A 19573-nucleotide genomic window follows, 5' to 3' on the forward strand; every position below is an offset into this window, starting at 1 on the left:
TTCGAGTTCTCAAGCGACAGCCAAGAAACCTTAAGGATTTAGAGAAGATCTGTAAAGAAGCATAGTCCAACATCCCTCCTGAGATGTGTGCAAACCTCGTAACCAACAAGAAATGTCTTAACACTGTGCTTGCCAACAAGGGTTTCTCCACCAAGTGCTAAGTCATGTTTTGCTTGGGGATTAAATACTTATTTTACTCACTGAACTGCAACTCATTTTATAACATTTGTATCATAGGCATCGGCATAGTTCAGGGCTTACATTAGAAGACAGTTGTGCTCCATTCAGGGGACAGGTGTGCTCCACCCAGTAGCCAAGAGATCTCAGGCTAGGACACAGGAGGGCTTCATACAGATGCCGGTACATTCTCCAATTGAGAGGCGAGGGTGTGGATCCATGCAGCAGGGAGCTATGGAGTGGTATGCAGAGGATGCGTGCAAGAGGTGCATGGACTGCAGTTGAGCACAGTTGGTACTGTTGACTGGTCCAAGGGACCAACTCATAGGTCTGAAGTTGAGGCCTGAGCAGCACACAACTGAGAGTACACAACTGAGCATACAGCAGCAAACATCAAATATTGACACAGTTAAGTTACATAAAATATTTGTAAGTGTAGATGAATCAGCCAAACGGATGTCCCCATGTAATTTGACAACATAGTACGTCTGTTAAACAAGATCAGAAAGACTGTCCGAGCTCTGTGAGTGGTTATGGTTAGTGTTCATTGATATGTGGCTCAGAGTTAATTGGGACTCCAGAGAGTCCCCTATTTTATTGATATTACATGGGGGAGAGGGGGGTTAAGAACAACGTAGAGGAAGGAAGGACAGGGGGAAAATAAAACTGATTGAATTTTCTCATTCAGTCTACAAGCTGAATGAAAAAAAAATAACAGATTCTTCTATCCATGCTATGAAGTACAGATAGATGAATCTGCAGTACCAGCTATTATATATATATATGGGGGATTCCTTCCTGAGGCAATCGGATATTCCCTGGATCAACTTTATCTATAAATATTAGTATCCAATTATATGCATTTAGGATGACCTTAAAGTGAATAACTCAACACCAAGTTCATATGGACCACTAATGGATTTATACATGTTGCGCATATCCCCCTTAATCTCCTCTTCTCAAGAGAGAATAAATTCAGTTCCTCTAATGCCGCGTACACACGATCGAATTGTACCAAAGTACGCTGGACAATTCGATCGTGTGTGGGCTCCAGCGGACTTTTTCATCTTAAAAGTCCGGCGAACTTAGAAAGTAGTTTTGACTCAAAATATGTCCGCCGGACTTGGCTTTCAGCAGACAATCCGTTCATCGGTGTGCTAGTCCGGCGGACTAAGAATGACGCATGCTCTGAAGCAAGTACGAGAAGAAAGCTATTGGCTACTGGCTTTTGAACTTCCTTTTTCTAGTCCCGTCGTACGTGCTGTATGTCATCGCGTTAGCAATCGCTGGAATTTCGGAGTGTCCGTGTGTTGCCAAGTCCATTCGTTATAAAGTCCGGCGGATTGCTTGCCGGATTGTTTGCCGGACCAAGTCCACCGGACAATTCGATCGTGTGTGCGCATAATCTTTCCTCATAGCTAAGCTCCTCCATGCCTCTTATCATTTTGGTTATCCTTCTCTGCACTTTCTCCAGTTCCTCAATATCCTTTTTTTTATGAACTGGTGCCCAGAACTGAACTGTCTATACTTCTCTTACATAGTCTATGTAAGAGTCTATACTTCTCTTACATAGTACATAGTTATATTGTAGGTGAGGTTGAAAAAAGTCCATCAAATCCAACCTAGGTGTGTGATTTTATGTCAGTATTACATTGTAATTTAGTATTTTGTGGTCGTTAAGGTGCTTATCTAATATTTTTATTGAAATTATCAATACTCCCCACTGAAACCACTGCCGGTGCAAGGGAATTCCTTACCACTCTTAGACATAGAGATTACCGTTCCAACCTCCCAGATCCACAATAAAGTGCTCACCCTGATGGAACACACAGGTGCTGGCTCTGCTCAAGAATAAGGCGCTATGAATAAGCGCCATGATGGGGCATGAAAAGCGTTAGCTATTTGTCCTGTTTTCCCTACCTTTATGAGGTGACTGTACTTGGATTTTAATAGTTTGCCAATAAAGATGCCTTTTTTGATGTGCGGCCATCCAGGAATTCTTTTTCTCCTTACCACTCTTATGCCCCATACACACGGTCAGATTTTCAGATGGAAAATATTCGATGGGAGCTTGTCGGAAATTCCAACCACGTGTAGGCTCCATCGGACATTTTCCATCAGAATTTCCGACACACAAAATTTGAGATCTGGATCTCACATTTTCAGACAACAAAATCCGTTGTACACAATTCCGACGAACAAAGTTCCACGCATGCTCGGAATCAAGCAGAAGAGCCACACTGGCTATTGAGCTTCAATTTTCTCGGCTCGTCAATACATCCCCGAGTTCTTGATGTTCGGAATTTCCGACAATATTGTGTGACCCTGTGTATGCAAGACAAGTTTGAGCCAACCGTCTGAAAAAATCCCATGGATTTTGATGTCGGAATATGAGATCGTGTGTACGTGGCATTACAGTAAAGAACCCTCTACACAGTTTAAGGTTAAACCGCTTTTCTTCTAATTTTAGTGAATTTTAGTGTGGCCACATGTTTTATTAAATTCCCTTACGCTGAAAAGTTTTATCCCTATTGTGGGGTCACCAGTACGGTATTTGTACATTGAAATCATATCCCCTCTCAAGCGTCTCTTCTCCAGAGAGAAAAAGTTCAGTGCTTGTAACCTTTCTCCTAACTAATGTCCTCCAATCCCTTTTATTAGTTTATTAGCTCTGTTCTTTCTCCAGTTCCAGCACATCCTTCCTGAGGACTGGACAGCATACTCCAGGTACGGCCTGATCAGAGTCTTGTAGAGTGGGAGAATTATCTTTTTATCTCTGGAGTCAATCCCCTTTTTAATGCATGCCAATATTCAGTTTGCTTTTCTTGCTGCAGCTTGGCATAGCATGTCATTGCTGAGTCTGTCATCTACTAGGACCCCCAGTTCCTTTTCCATCCTAGATTCTTCCAGAGGATCTTCCCCTAGTGAGTAGATTCATATTTTTGCCATACAAATGCATTATTTTCAATTTTTCTACATTAAACATAATTTTCCATGCAGTTGCCCACCCCATTAATTTAAGACCTTCTTACAAGGTTTCCACATCCTGCAGAGAAATTATTGCCCTGCTTAGCTTAGTATCGTCTGCAAATACAGAGATTGAACTGTTTATCCCATCCTCCAGGTCGTTTATGAATAAATTAAATGGGATTGGTCCCAGGACAAAACCCAGGGGGACCTCACTTTCCACCCCTGACCATTCTGAGTACTCCCCATTTATCACTACCCTCTGAACTTACCCCTGTAGCCAGTTCTCAATACATGTACTCACCCTATGATCCATGCCAACTGACCTTACTTTGTACAGTAAACGTTTATGGGGAACTGTATCAAATGCTTTTGCAAAATCAAGATACACCACATCTACAGGCCTTTCATTATCCAGATGGCAACTCAGCTCCTCATAGAAGGTTAATTGATTGGTTTGGCAAGAAAGATTCTTCATGAATCCATGCTAATTACTGCTAATGATACCTGTTGTACTGTTGATGTTGCTCAATGAACGGTACATTGAGGTCACCTTGTAAATTGGAGACATCCTGTAAGGATGTTATTTCACTGCATAGCTTAGTGTCATCTGCAAAGACTGAAATTGTACTTTTAATACCAGACTCTACCGTATATAATTTATAAATATATTAATAAGTAAGGACCCTAGCACTGAACCTTAGGGTACACCACTAATAACCAGAGTATAATTAACCACTGTTCTCTGAATTTGGTCTTTAGCCAATTTTCTATCCATTTACAAACTGATTTTCCAAGCCTGTAGACTTTACCTTACACATTGACACAGTTACCCACACACAGCTAAACGCTTTGGCAAAATCTAAATATACTATGTCCACAGCCACTCCTTTGTTCAAGGTTTTGCTCACCTCTTAAATAAAAGAAATCAGATTTGTTTGACAACTTCTGTCGTTCATGAATCCATGCTGTCTGTTACTTAAAATATTTTTTCCAGCAAGAACTCATCTATGTGGTCTTTTATTAAACGCTCCAGTATCTTCCCAATTATATAAGTTAAACTAACAGGTCTATAGTTACTTGGCAAAGACTTTGATCCCTTTTCAAATATAGGCACCACGTTGGCCTTATGCTAATCCAGTGGTACTATGCCAGTCATAAAAGAGTCGCTAAAATTTTTAAACAATGGCTTTGAAATGACAGAGCTTAATTCTTTTAGGATCTGTGGGTGCATGCCATCTGGTCTAGGTGCTTTATTCACCTTTATTCTGTCTAAATATTTCTTGATCATATCAATTTTGAGCCATAGTGGTTCATTTGAAGCTGTGTCAATTTCATCTCCATTTTGGACATGAGCTCCCCCTATGCTGAAGAAGGTAGTTAATACATTTGCCTTCTTTTTGTCCCCAGTCACTGGTGGCTGTCAGGATACCCAAACAGCAGCTGCATCAGACTGACTGCAGATGCTGTTGTGATGACCATTTGCCAGTCAGCTCCTTTTAGTTTTTTTTATCTAAGAGTGTTGGCCTGGAGGGGGAAGACAGGGTCACCCACAAGGCAAATTTTGGCTGGCTCATGAGAAACTGGTCAAATTCGCTCAGTGTATGGCCAGCTTAAAAGGGATAGGAAGCTTGAGGAAAAAAGAGTGCACTGATTAGGGTAATAAAGAAGACTAAAGAAGAGGAAGAAAGGGCGAAGAGCTAGAAAACAGTGGCAGAGAAAAGTAAAACCAAGTGTACCAGGTGGTTGAATAAGCTCAGGCCCTCAGCCCCAATTTCCAGAATATAAATTGCTGCAATGTTTTTGTACGCAGATGAGAATCTGAATTGATGCCAGTAGCACCAGGTCTTTTGAAAGAAAAGGAACTATAGTTTTATATGCTTTTATACAGTGTATGCAGGTTAAAGAGAACTGATTGTTCCTATTTATCTTGTTTCTATGTTTGCTCATAGTGAGGCTGCATAATTAATGATGTGAATAGTCTTGGTAGTCAGAAAACATGTGACCATTGTCTAGAGTTTAGGTCATGCCACAGAACTTGGGAGCAGTATTTTTTTCTGAAAAAAGAGGTCCGTTTAGGAATGATAATGGTATTTGACTTGCTAAAATGTGCCTTCATTCAAGTAGTGTTAATATAGACACTAAAGCCCCACATCAGATTTTCTGCTGATTTTTGTCTTCAGATTTACCAAAACCATGTAGTGCAAGGGCCTGCCTGATTGCATACAAATTGAAACTCCTAATGTTTGACCTCATATTATATGGTTTTGGTAACTCTGAAGGAAAAAATCAGCAGAAAATCTGTGTGTATGGGGCTTAAGAAGTCTATATATCAAGCATTCGCTTTGTGGATGTCTTAAAGAGGAAGTAAACCCTGATTCCCTGCAGAGGTAAAGCATAATGGACTACTATGCATCGCATAGTAGTCCATTATGTGTCACTTACCTGACACAAGAGCCAGCGAAGTGACTGCTTTCCCCTTGTGTACAGAGCCTGCATCTTCTTGGTGGGTCTCGCTGCTACGGCGCTGTCATTCGATGGAGCCGCGATGACCTCACTCCCGTGCATGCACATGGGAGCCGCCACTCGCGGCATATCGCCGTTAACTGCGGCGTGCTCAGTGCGCCTGTACGCCGCTGTCTACGGCGCATGCGCCATAGACAGCAGTGCCTGTCTTTTGGCAAATATCTCCTAAACCTACACGGTTTCTTGGACCTACAGGTAAGCCTTAATCTAGGCTTACCTGTAGGTCAAAGTGGTTTGTAAGGGTTTACAACCACTTTAAACATTCGTACAGGCACCACAACTGTCTGTAATGTTTGTCATAAGATTATCTCCTCTAATCATCAGCCCTATGCTTTGGCCATAATGCAGTATTTTTTGAGGTATTTCAAAATATCAGGAATTGTGAAGGTATATACATGTTACCTAGGTTTGTCACCTATGTACTAGGGCTGCGGAAATTCATGATTAATTGTTCGATTAACTGTTAATTTCTTTGATCGATCAAAATTATTGTGAGCTCCGCAGTCTTGCCCATAGGAAAGGCCTAGCTCCGGAGCCGCGGCAATCTTGGTCCACCCGACGGTGGCTTAGACGCACGTGCTGACGTCATCATCGCCCGCCTGCTTGTGCCGTCTACTCTGAGGACGGACGGGTCTGCCTGCTGTCTATTCCAGACAGAGCAGACAATCATGAATATTAAGGTATGGGGGAGATGTGGGGAGATGTGGACAGTACAGCATGGGGGGAGATGTGGGCAGTACAGCATGGGGGGAGATGTGGGCAGTACAGCATGGGGGGAGATGTGGACAGTACTGCATGGGGGGAGATGTGGACAGTACAGCATGGGGGGAGATGTGGGGAAATGTGGACAGTACAGTATGGGGGAGATGTGGACAATACAGTATGGGGGGAGATGAGGACATTAAAGTTAAACTACATTTCTACGTTTTTCTTAAAGTTTAATAAAAAAAAGTTGTAAAAACTGTATGTGCGTTATAATTAATCGAAATTAGTCGATTAATCGATAAAAAAAAAAACGATTAATCGAACAGGAAAATTTTAATCAGTAACAGCCCTACTATGTACACATGGTGAGGGGCTCCAGGGTTTAAGTCTGAAAAGGATTAAAGACATTTTGTTTTCTCAGAATCTTGATAGGTCCTGTCCTTGATTCTGGAGCCCAAGGGGCTTGTAGAGGTTTGGGTGGATAAAACCCCATTATGAGGTCCATATCGTACGTAGTAGCCAAACCTCATCACTAGTCTGCTGCTGAGTGAAAAGGCTTACTGCTGACAGAACACCAAAATGTACAACAGTTTGTTTAGGGAAACCCATTGGGGGCACCCAGTTAATAAGGAACTGACATTAGTTTAGGTACCCTGCAAAACAGGGGATTTATGTTTCCCTGCTAAAAACGAAAGAAATAATGTATCTATAGATACTTTAACCACTTGCTGACCAGCCGCCACAGTTTTACTGCAGCAGAATGGCACGGCTGGGCGAAGCGATGTTATGTTATGTTGCTGCGCCCTGTGGCCACTAGGGACGCGCGCGTCGCCGGAGCCAATGCAAGTGACCGGCGGTCATGATCACTGCCAGGCTCCCACGATCGCAGCTGACACACTGTGAACTGGGATCTGTGTGCGTAAACACACAGTTTCCGGTTCTCTGAGGGGAGAAGAGACAGATTATCTGTTCATACAGAGTATGAACAGTGATCTGTCATCTCCCCTACACAGTCCCCTCCCCCTTCAGTTAGAATAACCTCCCAGTGAACACAATTAACCCCTTGATCGCCCCCTAGTGTTAATCCCTTCCCTGCCAGTGACATTTTTACAGTAATCAATACATTTTTATAGCACTGATCGCTGTAAAAATGCCAATGATCCCAAAAATGTGTCAGAATTGTCCGATATGCCCGCCATAACGTCGCAGTCCCAATAAAAATCGCAGATCGCCGACATTACTAGTAAAAAAATGAATAATAAAAATGCCATAAAACTATCCCCTATTTTGTAGACACTATAACTTTTGCGCAAACTAATCAATATATGCTTATTGCATTTTGTTCTTACCAAAAATATGTAGAAGAATACATACAGTGGTGTGAAAAAGTGTTTGCCCCCTTCCTCATTTCCTGTTCCTTTGCATGTTTGTCACACTTAAGTGTTTCGGAACATCAAACCAATTTAAACAATAGTCAAGGACAACACAAGTAAACACAAAATGCAATCTGTAAATGAAGGTGTTTATTATTAATTATTATTGTGGCGGGAGGCCGTCATATGACGGCCTCCCGTTTAAACAGGGAATGCGCGCGATCGTGCGCGCGCATCCCTGTTTCTTCGGTGGCGGCGTGTCACGGAGACACCGCTTGCCACCGAAGGGGGTGAACAGCCATTCGTTATGGCTGTTTACCACGTGATCGGCCGTGATGAAGTCACGGCCGATCACAGATGGTCACACCCCGAACGTGCACGGCGCATGCGCGCGATCGCGCACACGCTGCGCGTGCACGTCGGTGTCGGCGTGTTCCCCGGGAACACTGCTCGTCACCGACGCTGGTAAACAGCCATTGGCCGGCTGTTTACCCACGTGATCGGCTGTGATCCTTTCACAGCCGATCACAAAAATGTAAACAAACTGCGGTAACGGGATGTTACCGGGTTCTCCTCCTCACACACCGATCGTGTGTGAGGAGGAGATTGCGGTAACATCTCGTTACCGCATACAGTGTACACCAATCATACTGATTGCCCCCCCCCCCCAATAAAGAGGACCTGTCACCACCCTTCATAGTACCTGTCAATCACAGTCCATCAGAGTACCTGTCACAGTCCATCAGAGTATTTGAGTAGCTGTCACAGCACATCAGAGTACCCGAGTACCTGTCACAGCCCATCAGAGTACCTGTCAGCCCATCAGAGTACCCGAGTACCTGTCACAGCCCATCTGAGTACCCGAGTACCTGTCACAGTTCATCTGAGTACCCGAGTACCTGTCACAGTTCATCTGAGTACCCGAGTACCTGTCCCAGCCCATCAGAGTACCCGAGTACCTGTCACGGCACATCAGAGTACCCGAGTACCTGTCACGGCACATCAGGGTACCCGAGTACCTGTCACGGCACATCAGGGTACCCGAGTACCTGTCACGGCACATCAGGGTACCCGAGTACCTGTCACGGCACATCAGGGTACCCGAGTACCTGTCACGGCCCATCAGGGTACCCGAGTACCTGTCACGGCCCATCAGGGTACCCGAGTACCTGTCACGGCCCATCAGGGTACCCGAGTACCTGTCACGGCCCATCAGGGTACCCGAGTACCTGTCACGGCCCATCAGGGTACCCGAGTACCTGTCACGGCCCATCAGGGTACCCGAGCACCTGTCACAGTCCATTAGAGTACCGAGTACCTGTCACAGTCCATCAGGGTACCCGAGTACCTGTCACAGTCCATTAGAGTACCGAGTACCTGTCACAGTCCATTAGAGTACCCGAGTACCTGTCACGGTCCATTAGAGTACCGAGTACCTGTCACAGTCCATTAGAGTACCGAGTACCTGTCACAGTCCATCAGGGTACCCGAGTACCTGTCACAGCCCATCTGAGTACCCGAGTACCTGTTCCAGTCCATCTGTGTACCAGAGTACCTGTCACAGTCCATCTGAGTACCCGAGTACCTGTCACAGTCCATATGAGTACCTGTCACCGCCCTTCAGAGTACCCAAATACCAGTCACCAAACCATCAGAGTACCTGTCACCAGGCCATCAGAGTACCCGAGTACCTGTCACCAGGCCATCAGAGTACCCGAGTACCTGTCACCAGGCCATCAGAGTACCCGAGTACCTGTCACCAGGCCATCAGAGTACCCGAGTACCTGCCACCAGGCCATCAGAGAACCCGAGTACCTGCCACCAGGCCATCAGAGTACCCGAGTACCTGCCACCAGGCCATCAGAGTACCCGAGTACCTGTCACCAGACCATCAGAGTACCCGAGTACCTGTCACCAGACCATCAGAGTACCCGAGTACCTGTCACCAGACCATCAGAGTACCCGAGTACCTGTCACCAGGCCATCAGAGTACCCGAGTACCTGTCACCAGGCCATCAGAGTACCCGAGTACCTATCTCCAGCCCATGTCTCATAGAATATACGTTGGGGTGTTTGCTTTCCAAAATGGGGTCATTTTGTGGGTAATTTCACTGTCCTGGTGGTCCAGGACCTTCAAAAGTGTGATGGGTAGGAATGAAATGAGATGCGTCATTTATGCTCCTAGAACGCCTGAACGTACTACTTCAATGTTCGGCCTCTCTATGTGGCCAGGCTGTGTAAAAGTCCTACACATGTGGTATCGCCATACTCGGGAGGAGTAGCAGAATGTATTTTGGGGTGTAATTTTTGCTATATACATGCTATGTGTTAGAAATATCTTATAAATTGACAATTTTGTGTAAAAAAAAAATGCGTTTTAATTTTTTTCCACATATTCCAAAAACTTCTGGAAAAAAATGAACCGTTCAAAAGACTCATTATGCCTCGCAGATTATACGTTGGGGTGTTTGCTTTCCAAAATGGGGTAATTTTATGGGAAATTCTATTGTCCTGGTACTCCAGGGCCTTCAAAAGTGTAATAGGTGGTTGAGAAATGAGATGCGTAATTTTTGCTCGTAGAACGTCTGAAGGTACTACATCAATGTTAGTGCTCTGTATGTGGCCAGGCTGTGTAAAAGTCCTACATATGTGGTATCACCGTACTCGGGAAGAGTAGCAGAATGTATTTTGGGGTGTAATTTGTTGTATGCATATGTTGTGTGTGAGAAATAACCTGATAATATGACAATTTAGTAAAAAAAAAAAAAAAAAATCTTCATTTTGCAAAGAATTGTGGGAAAAAATGACAACTTAAAAAAACTCACCATGCTACTTACTTAATACCTTGGGATGTCTACTTTGTAAAAAGGGGTCATTTGGGGGGTATTTGTACTTTCCTGACTTGTTAGTGTCTCAAGACATGAGGTACACCTGATGTACTGAAGGTCTGATCAGAAGTGATCAATTTTCAGTGATTGGCACCATAGATTGTAGACTCTATAACTTTCACAAAGACCAAATAATATATACTAATGTGGGTTATTTTTACCAAAGATATGTAGCAGTATAAATTTTGGCCAAAATTTATGAAGAAAAATTACTAATTAGCAAAAATTTATGACAGAAACGAAGAAAAAGGCATTTTTTTCACAAAATTTACGTTTTATTTTATTTATAGCACAAAAAATAAAAAACCCACTAGTGATTAAATACCACTAAAAGAAAGCTCTATTTGTGTGGAAAAAAGGACGCAAGTTTCATATGGATACAGTGTAGGATGACTGAGTAATTGTCATTCAAACTGTGAGAGCGCTGAAAGCTGAAAATTGGTCTGGTCAGGAAGGGGGTGTAACTGCACTGTATTGAGGTGGTTAAAGGTGGAAAAAAATCCAAACCATCATGGCCCTGTGTGAAAAAGTGATTGCCCCCTAAACCTAATAACTGGTTGGGCCACCCTTAGCAGCAACAACTGCAACCAAGCGTTTCCGATAACGTGCAATGAGGCTTTTACAGCGTCCTGGAGGAATTTTGGCCCACTCATCTTTGCAGAATTGTCCTAATTCAGTTACATTAGAGGGTTTTCGAGCATGAACGGCCTTTTTAAGGTCATACCACAACATCTCAATAGGATTCAGGTCAGGACTTTGGCTAGGCCACTCCAAAGTCTTCATTTTGTTTTTCTTCAGCCATTCGGTGGTGGACTTGCTGGTGTGTTTAGGATCATTGTCCTGCTGCAGAACCCAAGTTCGTTTCAGCTTGAGTACACGAACAGATGGTCGGACATTCTCCTTCAGGATCTCTTGGTAGACAGCAGAATTCATAGTTCCTTTTATCACGGCAAGTCTTCCAGGTCCTGAAGCAGCAAAACATCCCCAGACCATCACACTACCACCACCATATTTTACTGTTGGTATAATGTTCTTTTTATGAAATGCAGTGTTCCTTCTACGCCAGATATACTTGGACACACACCTTCCAAAGAGTTCCACTTTTGTCTCATCGGTCCACAGAATGTTGTCCCAAAAGTCTTGGGGATCATCAAGATGTGTTGTGGAGAAATTGAGACGAGCTTTGATGTTCTTTTTGCTCAGCAGTGGTTTTCTCCTTGGAACTCTGCCATGCAGGCCATTTTTGCCCAGTCTTTTCCTGATGGTGGAGGCATGAACGCTGACCTTAACTGAGGCAAGTGAGGCCTGCAGTTCCTTGGACGTTGTTGTGGGGTCTTTTGTGACCTCTTGGATGAGTCGTCGCTGCGCTCTTGGGGTAATTTTGGGCGGCCGGCCACTCCTGGGAAGGTTCACCACTGTTCCATGTCTTCGCCATTTGTGGATAATGGCTCTCACTGTGGTTCGCTGGATTCCCAAAGCTTTGGAAATGGCTTTATAACCCTTTCCAGACTGATAGATCTCAATTACTTTCTTTCTCAATTGTTCCTGAATTTCTTTGGGTCTCGGGATGAGGAGTAGCTTTTAAGGATCTTCTGGTGGACCTTACTGTGTCAAGCAGCTCCTATTTAAGTGATGCCTTGATTGTGAACAGGTGTGGCAATAATCAGGCCTGGGTGTGGCTAGAGAAATTGAACTCAGGTGTGGACAACCACAGTTATAGTATGTTTTAACAAGGGGGGCAATCACTTTTTCACACAGGGCCATGATGGTTTGGATTTTTTTCACCTTTAATAATAAACACCTTCATTTACAAATTGCATTTTGTGTTTACTTGTGTTGTCCTTGACTATTGTTTAAATTGGTTTGATGTTCCGAAACACTTAAGTGTGACAAACATGCAAAGGGACAGGAAATGAGGAAGGGGGCAAACACTTTTTCACACCACTGTATTGGCCTAAACTGAGGAAAAAAAATGTTTTTTTTATATATATTTGGGGGATATTTATTATAGCAAAAAGTAAAAAATATTGTGTTTTTTTTCAAAATTGTCACTCTTTTTTGTTTATAGTGCAAAAAATTAAAACCGCGGAGGTGATCAAATAGCACCAAAAGAAAGCTCTATTTGTGGAAAAAAAAAGGACAATTTTGTTTGGGTGCAACGTTGCACGACCACGCAATTGTCAGTTAAATCGGCGCAGTACTGAATCGCAAAAAGTGCTCTGGTCAGGAAAGGGGTAAAATCTTCCGGGGCTGAAGTGGTTAATGTTCCCCCAGTTTGGTGTACCATACCAAAGACTGTTATACTGCACACCTTTAGTGAATGGGACATAAGCGCCTAAATTGATGTATATTGTAATAAACAGCAGGTTTGAAGGCTTAAAAGAGACATTGTCACTGCTACATATAGTTGCGTTCACACAGACGTTTAAAAAAACGGTCTGTAAAGCTAGTACAGACACCAGGAAGAAAGCTGCGTTTGCATTGAATTCAATGCATGTTAAGCCGCGCTAGCTTTCAGCCGCATTTCTCTGTCTCCATTCAAAATCAATGGTTCTCTATGGGAGCCTATTGATTTGAATAGAGGTCGTACCAGAAGTCGGATCAAGATGATCCGACTTGCGGTGTGACTTCTGTGCTGAGAATCTTGAAGGGGAAAATTAAACATTTTTTTTTCCGTGAGGTTCCCCCCAAGACGATACCAGACCCTTCGGTCTGGTATGGATCTTAAGGAAAACCCCCACACCGAAAAAAACGGTGTGGGGTCCCCCCAAAATCCATACCAGACCCTTATCCGAGCATGCAGCCCCGCCGGTCAGGAAAGGGGGTGGGGACGAGCGAGCACCCCCCCTCCTGAACCGTACCAGGCTGCATGCCTTCAACTTGGGGGGGTGAGTTCTTTGGGGAAGGGGGGCACCCTGCGGGCTCCCCACCCAAAAGCACCTTGTCCCCATGTTGATGAGGACAAGGGCCTCTTCCCGACAACCCTGCCCGTTGGTTGTCGGGGTCTGCGGGCGGGAGGGTTATCGGAATCTGGGAGCCCCCTTTAATAAGGGGGCCCCCAGATCCTGCCACCCCACCCTATGTGAATGAGTAAGCAGTACATCGTACCCCTACCCACTCACCTGGGGGAAAAGTGTCAATATAAAGCAAACACACTACACAGGTTTTTACAGTAATTTATTAGGCAGCTCCGGGGATCTTCTTCGGACTTCGGGGGTCTCTTCCGACTTCTCTGGCCTCTTCTCCCGCTCTCTGATGTCTTCTCCCGCTCTCTGGTGCCTTCTGCCATGCTCCTCCACTACCTTCTTCCAGCTCTTTTACTAGCGTTGGCCAGGTCTTCTCCACCGTCGCCGTCATCTTCTCTCCACTCTCTTCCGATGTTGACATAGCTCTCTCTCCCGCTGTAATGCAGTGTACACGGTGCACAATTATTTATATAGGCATGGGGTGTGGTCACCGGGTGATGTCACCTGGTGACCCCGCCACCTTATGACATCACAGCCCGGGGCATGATGGGACTCTGACGTCATAAGGGGGTGGGGTCACCGGGTGACATCACCCGGTGACCACACCCCATGCCTATATAAATCAATGTACCCCTTACTCACCCAAACCACTCACCTCCCCCCATGTTGAGGGCATGCAGCTTGGTACAGTTGGGGGGGGTGCTCACTCGTCCCTACCCCTTTCCTGACTGGCCGGGCTGCGTGCTCGTACAAGGGTCTGGTATGGAGTTTGGGGGGACCCCCACACTGTTTTTTCGACGTAGGGAGTTCCCCTTAAGATCCATACCAGACCGAAGGGTCTGGTATTGTCTTGGGGGGAACCTCACACAAATTTTTTTTCTACTTTGTCGTGGCGTTCCCCTTCAAGATTCTCAGCGCGCAAGTCAGATGATCTTGATCTGACTTCTGGTACGACCTCTATTCAAATCAATGTGCTCCCATAGGGAACCATTGATTTTGAATGGAGACAGAAATGCCCGACAAGACTTAACACAGCATTAAGCCTCGTTAATTCGCATTTAACACCTTTTGCCGGCGTCTGATGTTTTTACAGCTCTAACGCTGGAGCCTCAGAACGCACTGGTCCTGTTTTTTTTTTTTTACAGCTTAAAAATGCCTATGCCATTTGCAGCTCAAAAATGCATAGGTGGGCATGAGGCTGTAGACTAACATGGACAGGCGTTTTTAAGCTGCAAAAAACGCTAAAAAAGTGACTGTAAAAACATGTGCATGCAGCCTTAGGGCTGCTAGCTTCTAATAGCCCACACCCCTCAAACAATCACATTGCTTTACTAACTGCTACAGGAATCCACACTGGGTAAGATTTGACCTATGGTGTCAAAGCTTATCAGAGTGGGTGACATCACTGCCCTTTCCCAGGTAATGAACTCTGGGTGGGTCTTGAGGGGTACCAAATACACACCCAATGTGTTTGGGAAGGAAAGGCCTCCCCATGTGACAGCGTTTCTGTCTGGGGATTGGCTGCTAGCATACTCTCCTATATCCAGGAGCTACGCTCAGTTAGAGTAACTGTGTTTTGATTGAGCGGGAAGTGGTGATGGATGTATATCGCTTTCTTGGGGAAGGGGTTGCTATCAGCGGACACTGCATTTTTCACTAAATGGACAAAGTAGCACTATCTTTTTGACAGTTGCAATGGTTACTGTTTATCTATATCATATTTTATTATTACAGCTTTGGGGCCTGAAGTATTAATCAATTTGTCTAGTTAGTCTATTGTTAGACAGTTTTTTTTATTGAAGAACAATGAAATTTCAGTAGCAGATATACTCTGATCCTTCTGCTTTTTTTTTCCAACAGGTTGTCCGACCTTCAAACCATGCAACCATTCAGAGCATTGTCAAGGCTGTAGGGATAATACCTGGAGTCCCAGAGCCCTGTTGTACACCTGACAAAATGAGTTCTCTCAGTGTTCTTTTCTTGGATGAAAGCCGAAATGTGGTGTTGAAAATCTACCCCAACATGTCTGTAGAGAGTTGCTCCTGCAGATAATCAACCTTCTTGGTCTTCTATTGCCAGCAGGTCATGGACAGTTGGGGCCTGTATTCTAGTCATTGGCTGCCCTACATCAACCCTTCTGAACAAGGATTGCTAGGGGATAAACAATTACAGGAACATTCCAGGCAAAAACATTTAATTACATTCATGTGCCACTGGACACATAAAGTTCTTGGTCAGTAATTATGTGGTATAAGAGCAGAGACTAGTCCATTCTCACTGAACAAGCATGTATCTGGATTTTCTTGACTGGTTTCAAATCATTTAATTGTGTTAGGCTAGGTCATTGAGATGCATGATTGTAAGTGATTATGAATGTTAAAAAAAATAAATAAAAGTGCAATAAACTGCACATCACAGTTACTTTTATTATTTTTTTTAGTATCATTATCACTTATGGGTACTTCTCACCATAAAAGTGGAAATTCCAATCAAGTATACATAGCTTAGAAGAGTTGGAAAATAATGCATAGTTGATTGCAAGGGGAGTGATGATGTAATCAGAGCTGTAAGGTTTCCTCCATAGTGTCTATGTCCACTTTGGACAGCTCTGATGCTGGCAGTTTTACAGCATACCGTAAGCATTGGGGTAAAAAGGAGAGGGTCTAACAACAGTCAAGGTGGACCCTGTAGAGAAGTATTTGCCAGAAAGCCATCTAATAGCTAGTGAGAAGAAGAGAATCTTTTATTGTCCGCTTCCTTATTATTAAGTGTTTGACATTTGTACAATGCAGACTATAGAAGCCATTAAAACATTTGCTTTGCAAAATCGTCAAATTAAATTTACAGTTAATATCACACAGCTTCTTTAACTTTTAAAGCCTAACTTTAGCCGGTTTTAATAAAAAAAAATTGACCCTTTCCCAACAATGAAAGAACACTCACCAATTAAATTAAAGGAGAATTAACTTGGAAAATAAACCTATTTACCATTTGTTTCTGTCTAAATGCAAATGCAGAACTAAAGGTTTAATATTTTGCTGCATTAATGATATATATATATATATATATATATATATATAAAAAATTATTGTAGGAAAAATTGGATTCAAGTATTGATACAAGGGAAATCATTTTTCTATTATTAACTATGGAATTTAGACCATTTTTTTACTATTATTAAACTTAGTATTTAAATCTATTAGATAAGATATTAAATGAATGTCATTTTATTTAATTAGAAAAATAATTCATAGCCTTAAATATATGTAGTCTCCTTTTTTTCTTTTTTCTTTTTTTTTTTTACTGTTTACAGGATAGCTTTCACCGATATCAATATTAATACATATGTTGCCTAGCATATTAAAATAGAGCTTCTGATCTTCCTATCTGTTAAATATATACATTTTGTCAGGTTACATAGTCTCAGAAACTGCTTGATAGGCAGTACCAAATAATACAAGGCACTTTAGAATTATTATTATTTTTTTTTCAATTGAATAAGTCTAATTTAATAGCTATTGAGCTTATTTGGACCTATTTAGTAAATCGATAAGTCACATTGAAAGCGCAGTTACCCACAGCAGCCATCAACTAGCCAAATATAAATGGTTGTTAAAGGTGACCGACAGTGTTATAATGTGTGACTGTGACTGGAGAGCATGTTAGCGTCTTCCTATTGTGCAAGAAAAGTAGAAAAACCTGTTAGTTAATTTGAATATAAATGGGTCAATTACATTAATATTCTCTTTTTTAAATAATATATTGAATTGTATTTAGCCTGGAATTTATCTTTAAACTGGAATTCCAGACTATACCTATATAATCTTAAAAATCCTCCTATGCTTACTAACCTGTGTAAGAAAGATATGCATACTTACGGTACCTATTTGCATGCTGCTCTGGTTTAAGCATATGATCTCCCCTGTGTCAGCTAGTGGTGGCTGCAGGGGAGAGGACAATGACTGAGAATACCAGGAAGCGGCGAGATTGTCAGTTGTTGGCTATCCCTTCTCTCCCCTACTGACTGACACGGGGAGGCAAGATCATATGTTTGGACTGGAGCAAGCCGAAAATCGGTAAGTATATACAGTATATCTTACTTACACAGGTTAGTCAGCATAGGTGTTAGGAGGGGGAGGGAGCATATTAAAAATGTGTTTGATATGACATGAAATTCCAATTTAATGTAAACCTGTGTTCAGTATAGGTTAACTAAACTTTTGTTTCTGAATACAGCACCCAACACATTAGTTATATAAAATTGTGTGTATCCCATTACCTGCAGGTGGCCACTTCCGGTAAAAAATGTCCATGCAGTGTCTCCTTAATAGCCGCTGAATACTGCCTTGAGCAGCTGTTTCCAATGCCACGACGGCAGCTGAGAAAAGTTGCACTGCTCTCCCATGCCCTTCTGTCTTATCCACTATTTATGTTGCATGTGTTACTACACTCCCACAATGCATTCTGTGAATAGAGGAGGAGCAGTTGAATGACAAGATCTCCAGCGCACATTCACTGAATGGGATGCATTGTGTGACAATAGTATTATGAGCAATATGAATGGCAGAGAGGGCAGAAGAGGTGCACACTGAGTTCCCAGAATAACTAGAGAACTGACCACAGTGTGTTTTCCTGCTTAGTGTGGTCAGTTTTTAATAGGTAGGGAACTGACACCAGGGATTTCACATAAAATAAACCATACAAAAAGAAAAGGATACTTTCTCAAACAAGTACATGGTACAGCAGGCACATATCAGGAATATGAAGGGTTTGGGTAACAAACACTTTAATTCTTACACCAGCAGAGGACAGCTTCTCAGACCAGTATCCAGATTCTGTGAAGGAGGCACTACAGGGAAGATTTTTACCAGAAGCAGCCACTTGTCAGTTATTACGATACACATCATTACACATAACTATACATGGTGCATTGTCTAAATAAAAAAAATAAAAAAAAAAGACTGAACTTTACTCTTAAAGCCCATGATCACATGAACTTCTCCCCAACACCCCGGATCCTTCAATAGAAGGAAAGGGTCCCTTTTTTAATCCTATCACTTCAACAAGAAGTAGAGTAAAATATCCCCAACGGGACAAAACATGACTGAGTTTAGCCTTCCCAATAGGGTTGCTATCTGTACAGGATTCACCCAGATAGTCTGGGGTTTTGAATCTTGTGTCCGGGTTTCAGGTGGACTGAAACCCAGTCACATTATTCAGACCAGGGTGTGGATATCCAAGTAACCCAGATAGTCACGCACAAGTCACACACAAAAACAGCTGTAGATGGCTGTCTGGGGGCAGGTCCGACTTCACAGGGGGGCAGGGGGATGATGTAAGCAAAAGCAATTTGCCCAAACCCATTGTTCACTGCGGCACGCTATGCACACCGCATTACTACTCTCCTTGGGGTACCCATAGGGGTCCCAGACCGCTCAAGTGTTTGGGGTTGGCTTGAAGAAAAGGTGGCAACCCTACTTCCCAAAGCTGCTAAAATATTGTTATTTTATTTTCTGCTGGCTGTTTTTCCATTGGTGAATGTTTGCTTCATTTCCTGTTTAGGTGACAGTCACTTTAACTTTAACTTTAGATCAGTTAAATACATTCCAGCTACATCAAAACAAAAGCTGTACATTTTATTTATAAATGCAGCCACAGCATGAATAAATAGCCTGTCCGCTGCCAAGATGTTAGAGAGAAAAAACTCTTGTTCTCTGTGGTGAAGAAAGGATCTCTCTGCAGAGGTCTGCCACACCTCCTGCTCAGTCGGAACAATAGTCCTGTAATCAGTATAGCTCATGCTTTCTTCTGATTGCAAAGCTATAGCTCTGACTCCGTGGGAGGTGTGACCAACTATAAGCCTTTTCACATGTCTTATTTTAAAGCACTTGGAATTCACTTAGCTGATTTAAATTGGAAGTAAAGTACAGGCAAAGTACAGGTTCACTTTAACTGCCTTAGTTTCAAAAAG

At 43.0% G+C, this 19573-nt stretch overlaps 1 protein-coding gene across 1 annotated transcript in view; it reads left to right on the forward strand.

Annotated features, from left to right (window-relative positions):
* Positions 1-16751, forward strand: part of GDF10 (growth differentiation factor 10) — a 56564-nt gene extending 39813 nt beyond the window's left edge. The window contains exon 3 of the mRNA XM_077454766.1: positions 15463-16751. Within this exon, the coding sequence (XP_077310892.1) occupies positions 15463-15654 (192 nt within the window). The 3' untranslated portion in view covers positions 15655-16751. The remainder of the gene's footprint in view (positions 1-15462) is intronic.
* The last annotated feature ends 2822 nt before the right edge of the window (positions 16752-19573 follow it).

This window comes from Lithobates pipiens, unplaced genomic scaffold (genome assembly GCF_037356315.1).
Source record: "Lithobates pipiens isolate NorthernLeopardFrog02 unplaced genomic scaffold, aLitPip1_a1.2 Scaffold_25, whole genome shotgun sequence".
NCBI lineage: Eukaryota > Metazoa > Chordata > Amphibia > Anura > Ranidae > Lithobates > Lithobates pipiens.